At 41.7% G+C, this 13,992-nt stretch overlaps 1 protein-coding gene across 1 annotated transcript in view; it reads right to left on the bottom strand.

The window, feature by feature from the left end:
• Window positions 1–13,992, bottom strand: part of hm13 (histocompatibility (minor) 13) — a 100,138-nt gene that overhangs the window by 34,418 nt on the left and 51,728 nt on the right. Inside the window, exons 8-11 of the mRNA XM_072243573.1 lie at window positions 9,072–9,155; window positions 6,436–6,472; window positions 4,469–4,571; window positions 1,124–1,209 (exon numbers count right to left, since the gene is read on the bottom strand). Coding sequence (XP_072099674.1) covers window positions 1,124–1,209; window positions 4,469–4,571; window positions 6,436–6,472; window positions 9,072–9,155 — 310 coding nt within the window. The remainder of the gene's footprint in view (window positions 1–1,123; window positions 1,210–4,468; window positions 4,572–6,435; window positions 6,473–9,071; window positions 9,156–13,992) is intronic.

Below are 13,992 nucleotides of genomic sequence, written 5' to 3'. Positions count from 1 at the left end.
AAAATGGTCAGAGAAGCAAGATGCACAGTGGGAAACTTACTCGCAGTACAACCTGTGGGACAAAAATGTAGAAACCAAATCCAGTGGGCAGACAGAGGTGGTTAGGGAATACAGGAGGGCTGGCAAACTCAACTGCGTTAACCATAATGGAAAAACCTCACAGGTTCAGATATGGTTAGAGTACGAAATTGGAATTATGAAATTATTGCAATCACAGAAACATGACTGCCAGGGCTGACAACTCATTAGGTATATTTAAAGCAGAGGTTGATATGTACTTAATTAGTAAAGGCGTCAAAAGTTACAGGGAGAAGGCAGCAGAATGGGGTTCAGAGGGAAAATGCTATTATCAAATGGTGGAACAGACTTTACATGCTGAATTTTGTGTCCATGTCTTATGGTCTTAATGTCACTAGGTCCAAGTCTGGCAGCATCCAGTCATAGAACTTAATTGCTAAATAATAGTCTAATCATAAAGAAAAACATACCATGAACTGCAAAAATAATCCATATAAACTAGGAGTGCCATATCAAGTGGCAGAAGTGGATTACACTTAGTTTCAAGAAAACGGCAAAGTTTGTTTTTGTTGCTACAGGCAGTATAATAACTGCTGCTGCTCCCTGCTATTCATGAACTTCCACAGGTGAAATACTGACAGTCAGGTTTTGCCAACTAGTTTTGCGGAAGTGCGGTTTATAGTTGCATGCAATATCGATTCAAACATGTGTGAAGAATTCTGTCGACAACTTACCTCTGACATCCCCCCTATACTTTCCTCCAATAACCTTAACATTATGTCCCCTTGTATTAATGTACAACTTTAAAGGTGATTGAGGAAAGAACGAGGGGTGGGGAATGTCAGAGGCAAGTTCTTTACACAGAGAGTGGTGTGTGCGTAAAATGCCCTGCCAGTGGTGATTGGCGATGGTAGAGGCAGATACATTTAAAAAATTCTTATATGGGCACATGAATGATAGGAAAATTGAGATATGTAGGAAGAAAAGGTTAGATTGATCTTATAGGTTAAAAAGCTATAGAGCCTGTACTGTACACCTATGTGCACCGAGACATAATTAATATTGAACTGAAAATCAGTTATTATAGAGCAATCAAAATTCTTACCTCAACATGTCAGTAAGTTCTCCTTTAACCACAGCAACAATCACTGGGAATCCAATGCAAGCAGGCACCAAGTAAAGCAGAGCAGGCTGACAAGTAAAAGATGTATTTACATTTCAAAGGAAATTATTTCATGACACAATTTCAAACTATTGTTATTTTGGCATGAACTCAGTGCACCCAAGAACAGATTTCTAGAATGGATTCAATCACATTTCTCTGTAACATCGGAAATACACTCAATGGCTATTTTATTAGGTACATCTGCTTGTTAATGCAAATATCTAATCAGCCAATCATGTGGCAGCAATTCAATGTATAAAAGCATGCAGACATGGTGAAGAGCTTCAGCTGTTGTTCAGGCCAAACAGGAAATCTGCAGATGCTGGAAATCCGAGCAACAGACACTAAATGCTGGAGGAACTCAGCAGGCCAGGCAACATCAATGGAAAAGAGTACAGTCAACGTTTCGGGCTGAAACGTTGACTCTACTCTTTTCCATAGATGCTACCTAGCCTGCTGAGTAGTGTGGCTCGAACATCCATTAAGCAGCAGTTCTGTGGACAAAAATGCCTTGTTAACTCAAATAACCACGTGTTACAACAGTGGTGTGCAGGAGAACATCTCTGAATGCACAACATATCAAGCCTTGAAATGGATGAGTTACAGTAGAACACGCTGGATCCCACTCCTGTACCTAATAAAGTGGCCACTGAGTGTGTATGCCACACACCTTTATAACTTTTAAAAAATATAAACTGAAGAACCATAAATGATTGGCGCTCTATCTGTTATGATGTTCCCTTCTCCAGCCCTGTATCTCTTTTACCAATCAACTTCCCAGCTTTTTACTTCACCCCTCCCCCTTCTGGTTGTACCTAGCACCTCACATAAAATGCTGGAGGAACTCAGAAGGCCAGGTAGCATCTATAGAAAAGAGCAGAGTGAACGTTTCGTCCCGAACATCGATCGTACTTTTTCCCCCCACAGATGCTGCCTGGCCTGCTGAGTTCCTCCAGCATTTTGTGTGTGTTGCTCTGATTTCCAGCATCTGCAGATTTTCTCTTGTTTGTTTACCAAGCACCCTGTGTTTCTCCCTCCCCATCACCCCACCTTTTAACTCTACATTTTTTTTCTCCAGTCCTGCTGAAGGGTCTTGGCCCAAAACATCAACTGTACTCTTTTCCATAGATGCTGCCTGGCCTGCTGAGTTTCTCCAGCATTTTGTGTTGCTTAGATTTCCAGCATCTGCAGATTTTCTCATTTGTGATTGATTTACTGCTGTTGATTACTTTTTTAATAGTTTGCAATTTTTAGGTCAGTGATTCATTGCTCGTAACAGGTCCGGGGCTCTCACCAATTTTTGCAATCCATCAATAAATATTGGCTTTCACCAATAAATTCTGGGAGTGCAAGTGGCAAATTATTACAAAAGTCTTCTCATTTCTGTTTCCATACATAAGGTGTGGGTGGAGAGTGGCAGAAAGAAACAGGAAATAATTTCCATCAAGTATTCAAAAGCAGATTGCAGAAGCTTTGATTGTGGCCAACTAAACGATCACACAGCACAGTAAACAAATATACTACAGGATGAAACTACTTTATGTCAGATTTCACAGTTTGACATCAGCATCATAACAGGAACAGTAGTTAACTTTCATGACTTTACAACTAAATTAACAGTTGGATAGAATGGGAATGTTAATTGCATGAGCTATAGCAAGCCATTTTATGCATTATTGACAGTGTCCACTTGGGGTAAAAATAGCACATGGAGGATGTAACACTCTACAGCGCAAGCTGCAAGATCGGGGTTCATTCCTGTCACTGTGGGTAAGGAGATTGTACACTCTCCCCGTGATCGCATGGTTTTCCTCAGGTCCTCTGGTTTCCACCCACATTCCAAAAATGTACACATAAGTAGGAAGTAAGTAAGTTATGGGCACGTTATGTTAGCACTGGAAGCACGGTGACACATAGGAGCTGTCTCCAGCACATCCTTGGAATGCGTTGGTCATTGACTCAATCAATGCACTTCACTGTATGTTTTGATGTACACATGACTGATAAAGTTAATCATCTCATAGGGCCATGGTGTCATGGGACAATGCAAGTACACCACTGCCTTCAAGATGGGGGATTAGCTAAAAAAAACATTGCATTTATTGCCCACTACCAACTACTTTTGATATGAGATACTGTCACTTGATCAGAGGACAACTAACAATCATATCATTCTGTGTCTCAAGACACATGCCAAATTAAAAATGTCAGGTTTCCTTCCCCAAAAGAGCTACATAGCTGCCCTTGAGCCATGTGTCTTTGATGTGCAGCTTGCACATATACCAGACTATATAATAATTACATTTCCCATGAACTACTAACATAAGGACACCAATTAAAATTCTTAAAACAAAAGGATGTAATGCTCAGGTATTGGTTGTACTGTGTTTGGAGTACTGAGAGCAGTTTTGGGCCCCTATCTAAGAAAGGATGTTTTGGTATTGGAGAGGATCCAGAGGTGATTCCCAGGAATGAAAGGGTTAATGTATGAGGAGCACTTGATGGCTCTGGGCCTATACTTGGAGTTTAGAAGAAATGGGGGGGGGGCAGGGGGAGAGGAGAGGAGAGGAATCTCATTAAAAACTACTGAATATTGAATGGCCTCAATAGAATGTTTCTAATACTGAGGAAGTCAAGGACTGAGGGCACAGCCTAAGAATTACAAGCACATCCCTTTAGAACAGATGAGGAGGAATTTGCTTTTAGCCAGAGTGTGGTGAATCTGTGGAATTCATTGCCACAGATAGCTGTGTATGTCATTATTAGGTATATTTAAAGCAGAGGATAATAGGTTTTGATTAGAAAGGACATCAAAAGTTACAGAGGGAAGGAATAATAGGGTTGAGACGTATAATAAATCAGCCATGATGGAATGGCAAAGCAGATCCAATAGGCTAACGGCCTAATTCTGCAACCATGTCTTATAGTCTAACCGGATGAATTCCCCTTGTGGACATTAGGGTACATATGCAATAGATGAGTTAGCAAGTTTATCTTTTACTGCATCAAATACGGTTGATGATTTTAAAAAGAAACAGACTATATTTATGGTATACATTTAACACAATAGTAAGCTTGGTGGTGTGAGCATGGGCTTTGTAGAAGTCTTGCGACTCTTTTGGCTAATAGCAATTATGAATCTGGCTCTCAAGTCAGATAACAATGAAACCTACTACGCCTTGGCAACTCATATTGGTGCATGACACTCTGAATCATTCTATAACTGGTTCCCAACTTTAAAAATCAAAGCACAAGCAATATTTAAAACCACAAAGGATAATTTACCTGTGCATGCTTGAAAGTGTGCATTATATATATGGTAAGTCCAAGACCAAAGACATAAGCCAAGAAGCTGGTGTAGAAGTACGTTCGACTATTCCTCTTCAAACTGGTAAAGAACAGGAAAAGTATGCAGGTTGGCAATTTCTGTACATCAATAGTTTAACAGTCTAAACTTCAATCCAAGGATCTCATTACCACAAAAAGCAGATGTTCCACAAATGTCTAATAAAGAACAAGCCAAATTCAAAAGAAGGGCAAACATTACTCTCTGTCGTTTTATGCATCTCCCCCCTGCACCTACAAGCAAAGGCAGATAGGGCAATTGGAATACTTGTTTAACCTACAACTAGATCAGAATAGCTAATAAGCAGAAAGCCACCAAGTACGGGAAAGGCTCTGTCTTTAATATCTCCCTGAAACAGTCCACTGTCTCTGTAGGCTTCCAGGCAGCCACCATCATTCCAGTGCCCAAAAGAACAATGGCAGCTGGCCAATGATTACTGCCAAGTGGCAATGACTTCAACAATCATTTAGTGCTTTGAGCGGCAAGTAATGGATCGTATAAAATCCCATCTTCCAGTTACATTGGACCCTCCCCTGTTCGCCTACTGCTCAAACCAATTCACTAATGTCATAGATTCTGCCCTCCACACCATCCAGTCACACCTTAACGTTGATGCCTCATACACCAGGACGTTGTTCACCAATTTCAGCTCAGTGTTTAATATGATCATCTCTCAGAGGCTGGTGGGTAAACTGTCAATGGGACTCAACATCTCTTTCTGCAACTGGAACTTTGACTTCTTGATGGAAAGACCCCAGTCAGAAGAGTTGGCAGCAATATCTCAAGCTCCATCACACTGAGCACTGGTGCCCCAGCGATTGCGTGCTCAGTCCGCTACTGTCTCAAAAATGCACTGCCAGATTCAGTTCAAACCGTAATGTTAAGCTCACTGATAATATTAGTCCTTGGCCTCATCAGCAACAGTGATGAGTTAGCATAAAGAAATGAGGTAGAGAGGCTTGTCAAATGGTGTGAGAGCAACCTGCATCTCAGCACGGACAAGACAAAAGAGATGATTGTGGACTTCAGGAAGGCACAAGCCAACCACTTCCCATTGCATATCAATGGCTCTCCCATAGATAGAGTGAGGGGCATCAGGTTCCTGGTGTGCACATAACAGATGATACAACCTGGACTCATAACACCACCTCACTGGTCAAGAAGAGGCAGCAGCCTCGATACCGAGGAGATTGAGGCGTACAAGTTCCGTGCCCATTCTAATAACTTTTTACAGAAGCACCATTGTGGGGTACAAAAGCTGCAAGACATTGGACTGTAAGACCCTGGAGAGGATAGTAAAATCAGCTGAGATAATCGGCCTCCCACTTATTTGTGACATTTACTGGGAGCTTTGCAGGTGAAGGGTCCTATTCAAGGATTTTGACTGTATGATGCTATAACTAGTCTCATATGAAGATCAAGATGATGTTGGGTTGCAAGTACAATAATGTCTGAAGTCAAACTAGCTGCTGGAAAACATGTCTTACAAATATGCAATTACATGTGAATAAAACTGAAATACCTTACTCAACGTTCACAACATTGGCAAATTACAAAACGATGCCATGAAAAAGAAAGACAGAAAAAGGGCAGAAAAGGGAAAATTAATACTGCAAAGGAATTGAGGATAAATTTAAAAAAGTATGCAACTATAATTATACTGTACATCTGGCATTCTAAGAATAATCATTCCAAATAACTAGACACACAGAATTTCATTGATTTATGACCATTAGTAATTTAATCGGTTTTGAAAATGCTAATCTAATTTCCTTACTGACTCTGTATAACCTAATTACTACTGACAGATTAGTGAAGTTTGACTTACATTGTCAAAACCATTCAGAATCAACGTTATCTAAAATTTGGCCATTTATAACTTAGCTCACATCTTCAGGCAGCTTACCTCACATCAAAACGAAGGAGAAGGGCGATGAAGATGCCTAAGTTTAGATGAGAAATTAAAAAAATTAGATAACTGCCCAGTCAGAATTGTACTAAATTGCCATCAACTGTTCCTTTATGGTAATAAGTTCCACATTCCAACACTGCATGAGTGAAGAAAATCATGACTATATAATACCAATGTAATGAGTATTGTGAGCAGTTTTGGGTCAGAGAAAGGGGGTGCTGGCTTTGGAGAGGCTCCAGAGAATGATCCCAGGAATGAAAGGGTTAATGTACAAAGAGCATTCGATAGTTTACTGGAGTTTTGAAGAATGAGAGGGGGAATCTCACTGAAACCTATCAAATATTGAAAGGCCTACATAGAGTGAACATGGAGAGGATGTTTCCTATAGTGGGAGAGTCTAGGACCAGGGGACACAGCCTCAGAACCAAAGGATGTCTGCTCAGAACAGAGATGAAAAGATATTTCTTTAGCCAGAGAGTAGTATATCCTGAATTTATTGCCACAGTTGGCTGTAAAGGCTTAGTTATTGGGTATACTTAAAAGTGGAAGTTGATAGGTTCTTGATTAGTATGGGCATCAAAGGTTACAGAGAGAAAGCAAGAGAATGGGTTGAGTGGAATAATAAATCAGCCATGATTGAATGGTAGAGGAGACCTGATAGATGGGATGGCCTAATTCTGCTCCTATTTTAATGGATATACAACAACCATTATCATTTCATCCAACCGTTTTATTGTCCTGCAACAGACGTCGTCTGCTACACATTATTTTGTGTTCTCTACCTTTATTAAATTTAATAGCTTGCATCAAGTTAATGGATTAAATGACTGTGTGTGTTAATAGGCTTAAAAAAAAAGGCAAATGAGAAAACCAGGAGGAGCAGTGGATGCGAGACCTACTCCACCTCCACAGAAAGATGAACCCACCACGAGGATTAGGAGACTGGATGCAGCCATCTAGCCATTTTCTGCTGTGTATAGATAAGAGAAACTTATGGCTTCAGTGTGTTAGGGTATGCTCAGCTGCAACCCAATTATTCCAGGGTCAGATATATTCCTAGTGACTGTCTCTAATTAGTGAAAATTTCTCTGATGTTGGTTGTATTGAGAAGAACAATAAGTTCCAGAAAAGGACAAACAACCTTACTCTGGGGATCAGTTTCACAAATGACAGCTGGGGATACAGGAAAGCTTGGAAAAACCTGTTCTATGTGCATGTATCTTTCTCTTTTGGTAGGGAACTCTGAGATGGAACCATGACATGGGGAATGAAAAGGAGGTGCAGACATTTGAAGGAAGTGTGTTTCCAAAATTAAGTAAGGTTAGTTTTGCTTATCATGCTGGTGTTAAAGTTGCCTGAAACCTACTTCATACGGTTTGCTCTGTACCTTATGTTATACTAGGTAAAGAACACCACAAGCACCAGATATACCTTTCCCTATGTCTATAGGTGCGGCACAGTATCATAGTGGCTAGTTTAATGTTTTACAGTGCCAGCTGTAAAATGAGGGTTTAATTGCTGCCACAGTCTTTTTCTACCCCGCGACTGCATGAGTTTGCCGAGTGCTCCAGCTTCCTCCCGCATTTCAACGACATACAAGTCAGGGGTAGTGAGTTGTGGGCATACTATGTTGGTGCCAGAAATTTGGCAACAATTGCAGGCTGCCCCCAAAACATCTCAGACTGTGTTGGATTTTGACGTAAAATGATGCATTTTCACTGTTTTGATGGCCATGTGCCAAATAATCTAAGATTATTATTTTTATCAATTCAATTCATATAATGATCACTATCCCTCTTCTCACCCATTTATTCTGCCTTGATAGCGATATGCTCTGGCTCAATATCATATTTGTCAAGTTTTCACTAAGTCCATAAGACTACATCAGACACTCCAGACTATGCTGACCAGAGCTACCAACAAACTTCAAATAGCTTGTAAAAACCCTTTTGATTCAGACAATCAACAGCAGAGGAAATCTGCTGCCCTCAGAGCAGGGGTTCCCACAGCCGTTTTTATGCCATGGACCAATACCATTAAGAAAAGGGCTTGTGGACCCCAGGTTAGAAACCCCTGCTAGAGCCTTTGCACAGTTCCAGACCCACAGAATCATCCTTTGAAGTGACCTTGGCTATTCTGTTCTGGTACTATGAAAGATAAGCAATAAATGCTGGCCACAAGGCTGAAGCTGATTATCTTGAAAAGTTTACAAATAACCAATAATGAGCATATAGTGGGCTCCAAACTCTCCCACATTAGATTGGCAACTGGTCCAATGCCACATCAATAATGATGTGAGAGGGGCATTATACTTGCAATTTTAAAATAAGACGCAAGAGCAGAATCCGGCCATTCAGCCCACTTGAGTCTATCCATCATGGCTGAATTATTATCCCTCTCAACCCCTTTCTCCTGCTTTCTGCTTATAACCTTTGGCACCCTTACTAATATCCAAACTAAAATGGCACATGACAAGAATTGCTTAAGGAACATTAGCTAATTTGAGCTCGTGTTAAAACTGAAGACAGCATGCTATTCAACACCAACACATCTAGCCCAATTGTCCAGAGCATGAGCGAATTGACAGCAGTTACTAAAAATTATGGATTCCTTAAAGAAAGCTCAATTACCTGGAATGACGATGTCTCCCAAGCCAAGCATTGCAAAATTATTGGCTGCAAGCCCTTTCTCGAGTAGATCTTGAGGAAACAGCACTAAATAAACAAAAAAATAAACATTACTATCCAACCTTGAGAGAAAAAGGGAAGCTGCAACGGTACTATTGGCCCATAAAATCTTGAAATACAAAGTTCAGGAAGCAGGGAAAGAAATTATCAAGGTAGTTTTCCTTCGTAGTCTTAACTTTTATAAGTTAGAATATTGTGTACAGGTGATGCTCTTTTCCCACATACCTACTGTCAATGCTCATAATGGAAGAACTGTCAGAACTACAACAGTCTGCTCAGTCTGTTCAAACCATAATCCATTATCTTTAGTTGGTCCAGTGAGAAATATGGCAGCAGGGATGGCCCCTTTTAAAAATGAAGCAATCTTGAACAATGTTTTAGGTGCATTCCAGTGCCAGACTGTATAAACACAGAGCAGCTGGGATGTCCTGCAGCTTGACGGGAATGTTTGCTTTTGTACATCTCATTCCAGTCCATGCTGTGCACAGTGATATCGCCCAACCGCAGGCCATCTGGAATCTAACCACCAGCTAGGGTGATGCTAACAGTTTCTAATTCTGTTCTCATGCAGCTGCTCCGGTAAGCAGCAGGCTAGCATCTTGGCCAAACTGATCAAAAACAAGGTCTGTTTATAAACACTCACCCAGATTCTACTTTCAGACAGAAAGTCCAAAGTGTTGCTGTGAAACTTAATACCATATATTACAATGACGCAAAAGACATTTCAAAGACTTGGAATATCTACAATTGGAGAAAAGGCAATTTGAAGTATTTTAAACAATTAAAGATCCCTCAATACATCCCCACAGAGAAATTAAGTTTAAGAATTAGCTCTTATCTTAAAATATTAAGATTGAGGAGCAGAATTCAGCTATTTGGCCCATTAAGTCTGCTCTGCCAGTTCATCATGGCTGATACAATTCCCTCTCAACCCTGATCTCTTGCCTTCTCCCTGTAACCCTTCATGCCCTGATTAATCAATAATCTAGCAACCTCTGCTGGTAAACTTCATTTAACAGGCACCAGGACTTAAAGTGAGAGGCACAAGATTCTAAACAACTGACCCCAAGATTATTAGTTAATAATAAGGAGCGTAGTGTAGTGTAGTGGTTAGCACGTTTTATAGCATAGGTGCCCCGGGTTCAATTCTCGCAACTGCCTATAAGGAGTTTGTACGTTCTCCCTGTTACTGCGTAGATTTCCAGTTTTATTCTGGATGCTCCAGTTTCCTCCCACAGTCCAAGATATACCAGTTGGTAGGTTAATTGGTCATCGTAAATTGTTCCATGACTAGGCTCGGATTAAATCGGGGTAGTGCTGAACAACATGGTTTGAAGGGTCGATTCCACATTGTATTTCAATAAAACAAATAAATTGATTGGCCAATAAACTAATTAACAGCAGCCAGTAAAAAGCTATGGTCTAATGGAGCAACCATTGTCGGAGTGGGCCAGCATAAGAGGGGTGAGCAGTCAGTGTGATGAGGCTGAGTAACGAGCAGGTGTGGGAATGAGAGGAGTTCTAAAAAAAAAAGACTTCAGTGAGAAGACATGGGTAAGTACAGGCAAGGTTTAATTTTGTTGTTGATCCTTGATCTTGGATTGAGGGTAGACAGGATGGTAGCTTGGGCAGCAGAATGATCCCCCTACAAGATGAAGCATTTCAAGGGACCTGATGGTCTCCCCTTTGACATCTGTGGCAAGTGCACCACTGTGCAGCTTCAGACAGACCAGGTCAAGGAACTGGAGTTGACTCTGAAGGTACTCTGGATCATCTGGGAAGCTGAGGGCTTCACAGATGAGACTTACTGAGGTGGTCACACGCAAATTACAGACTTCAGATAAATGGATCAGAACCAGAAGAAAGGGGAGCAGGCAGTCAGTACAGAGTTTCTCTGTGGTCATTCCCTTCAAGTATTACTTGGTGGGGGTGGGGTGGGGTGGGGGCGGGGTGGGGTGGGGGCGGGGAGGAGAAGGGCATGACCTATCAGGACAAATTCTCAGAGCTGGCCACAGTGCCATTGATCTGGTGCTCAGTGGAGAAGAGTAAAATAGCAGAGGACTAGTGATAGGAGACTTGTTGGTCAGTGGGACACACAAGAGATTCTGTGACTACTAAAGACGTCAGCATGATGTGCTGCCTCCCTGCTGCCAGGTTCAATGACAGCTGCAGAACCTTCTCAAGGAGGGTGAGCAGCCAGAGGTCATGGTGCACACTGACACAAGCGAAATATGTATAAAAGGACGACGAGGTCCTGCACAGTGAATATCAGAAATTTGGAAGCAAGCCGAAAAGCAGGACCTCAAAAGGTAATCATCTCTAGCTATCTCTCATACACGAGCTAATCAGGGCAGGAACAGAAAGACAGAACAGAAGAGAGGTTGAGGAAGAGGGGCCAGATTTCAGTTTCTTCAACCAACGGAACCTCTCCTGGGGCAGGACAGAACAAATTGAAGGCAGAGCAGTGAATGTGATGTTATATGGATTTTAGTAAGGCATTTGACAAGGTTCCCCATAGTAGGCTCATTCAGAAAGTCAGGAGGCATGGGATCCAGGGAAGCTTTGCTGCATGGATTAGGAATTTGCTCGCCCACAGGAAGTAGAGAGTAGTAGTGAATGACTTAGATGACGAAGTGGAAGGATGGGTTAATAAGTGTGCAGGTGACATGAAGATTGGTGGTGTTATGGATAATGTAGAAGGTTATTGTAGGTTACAACGGGTCATTAATAGGATGCAGAGCTGGGCTGGGCAGTGGCAGGTGGAGTTCAAATCTGGAAAAGTGTGAACTGATTCACTATGAAGGATTGAACTTGAAAGCAGAGTACAGAGATCCTGGTAGGATCTTTAGCTGTGGATGAACTGTATCTCAATGTTCCCCTGGGTCATACAATTTGCTGTATATTCTTGTACAGTAGTTAACCTTCCACAGTGCGTCACCTCACACTTGTCTGGATTAAGCACCACCTACTATTCTTTTGCCTAAAATTCCAATTAATCTATGTCTCATGACATTTTGAGAGCCTTACTACCTATAACAGGGTAACAAGGTGAAGATGAATCTCGACTGAAGGCACTCCTTCCCTCCACTAGCCTGCAGATCATCCTTGGGCAAGGGGTAGCATCTGCTTAGCTGTTCCACCCACCCCGCTCCCCTCAATCAGTATCACATGAAGCCATGGGAGCAGGTATTAGCACCTGGTGCATATCACAAGTCCTGGTTATGCAACCACTGATACCAGGCAGACAATCTGAAGAGTACTGATAATGGCTGGGGTTACCCGTCTTGTAAAGACACTGCCCAGAAGGAGGCAATGGCAAACCACTTCTATACAAAAATCAGCTAAGAACAATCACGGTCATGGAAAGACCATAATCCCCCATATCAGACATAATGAATGAAATACCTAAAATTCCACCAGTGTTCGAGTTACCCATGAACTTGATAATCAGACTGCCTACCAAATTATTATATATACTTTAAAGGGGTCCCAGCACTGATCCTGCAAAGCACCACTGATCACAGATCTCCATGTATGAGTAACACCTCTCCACCACTACCCTGCCTTCCACGACCAAGGCAATTCTGAACCCAACTTACCATGGATCCTCTATGACTTGATCTTCTGGATTAGTCTACCATGCAGGATGTTAAAGGTTTAAAAAAAAAGTGCGCATCAAGATGGTATTGTTTGCCATATCCATCTAAATGTTACCCACCTCTGCAACAGAGCTTCCCCCATACAGACATGCTGACTGCCCCCATGCAAGCAAACCTGTGGCCTGTGGAAGTTCGAAATGCAAGCAAGAATTTCTCCAACGTTTTCTCTACCACTGATCTAAGGCAAAACACCTGAATTGTATGAAAGGAATTATTTACATACAGAAACAGCACTGTGCAACTAGCTTCCCTTACTTCACTTATCCTCCCTATCAGATTCCTCCTTCTCCAGCCCTTTACCTTTCCCACCCACCTGGCTTCCCCCATCACCTTCCAGCTAGCCTCCCAACTCCCCCCACCCTTTTTATTCTAGTGTCCTTCCCCTTCCTTTCCACTCCTGAAGAAGCATCTCAGTCCAAAACATCAGCCATCTATTCATTTCCACAGATGGTGCCTAACCTGCTGAGTTCCTCCAGCATTTTGTGTGCATTGCTTTGGATTTCCAGCGTCTGCAGACTTCCCTGTGTTTATGACTTACATGCTTTGTTACCCTTTCTCCCTGCTGATTATTAAATACAAAAATATCCTAATTAATAAAAACATTCCATCCATGATTCCGTGTCTGTCTTCAATCCTGTGACAACCTAGCTTATTCTAAAACATTTAGCGATGCTTTAATTTAGCAAATATCCCATCCTTATCAAGGCTTCCCAAAACGTCCCTGCTTTTAACATCATGAAATATAGCGGACAACATACGAGTTGTGGGACCTTGCTACATGTGTAAAGATCAACACACACAAAATGCTGGAGGAACTCAGCAGGCCAAGCAGCATCTGTGGAAAAAAATACAGTCGACGTTTCGAGCCAAAAACCCTCTACTCCTCAGTTTTTTTTCTCCAGTCAAAACTGCCGAAGGGTTTCGGCCCGAAACGTTGACTGTACTTTTCCCCCCATAGATGCTGCCTGGCCTGCTGAGTTCCTCCAGCATTTTGTGTGTGTTGCTCGGATTTCCAGCATCTGCAGATTTTCTCTTGTTTATGTAAAGATCATATGTTTCTGGGCAAATGCTGGCCACAACACATAAGAATTCCTTATCTACTCTTCAAATTTGTGCCACAAGATCGCTGATGTTGGAGAACATTTGTGTTTTTGGTTTAACAGCTCCTTCGAAAGAAGGCACTTCCAAAAGTGCAACAGTGTGCA

This window comes from Mobula birostris, chromosome 2 (genome assembly GCF_030028105.1).
Source record: "Mobula birostris isolate sMobBir1 chromosome 2, sMobBir1.hap1, whole genome shotgun sequence".
Lineage (NCBI taxonomy): Eukaryota > Metazoa > Chordata > Chondrichthyes > Myliobatiformes > Myliobatidae > Mobula > Mobula birostris.
This window is presented reverse-complemented; position numbering and strand designations above follow the sequence as displayed.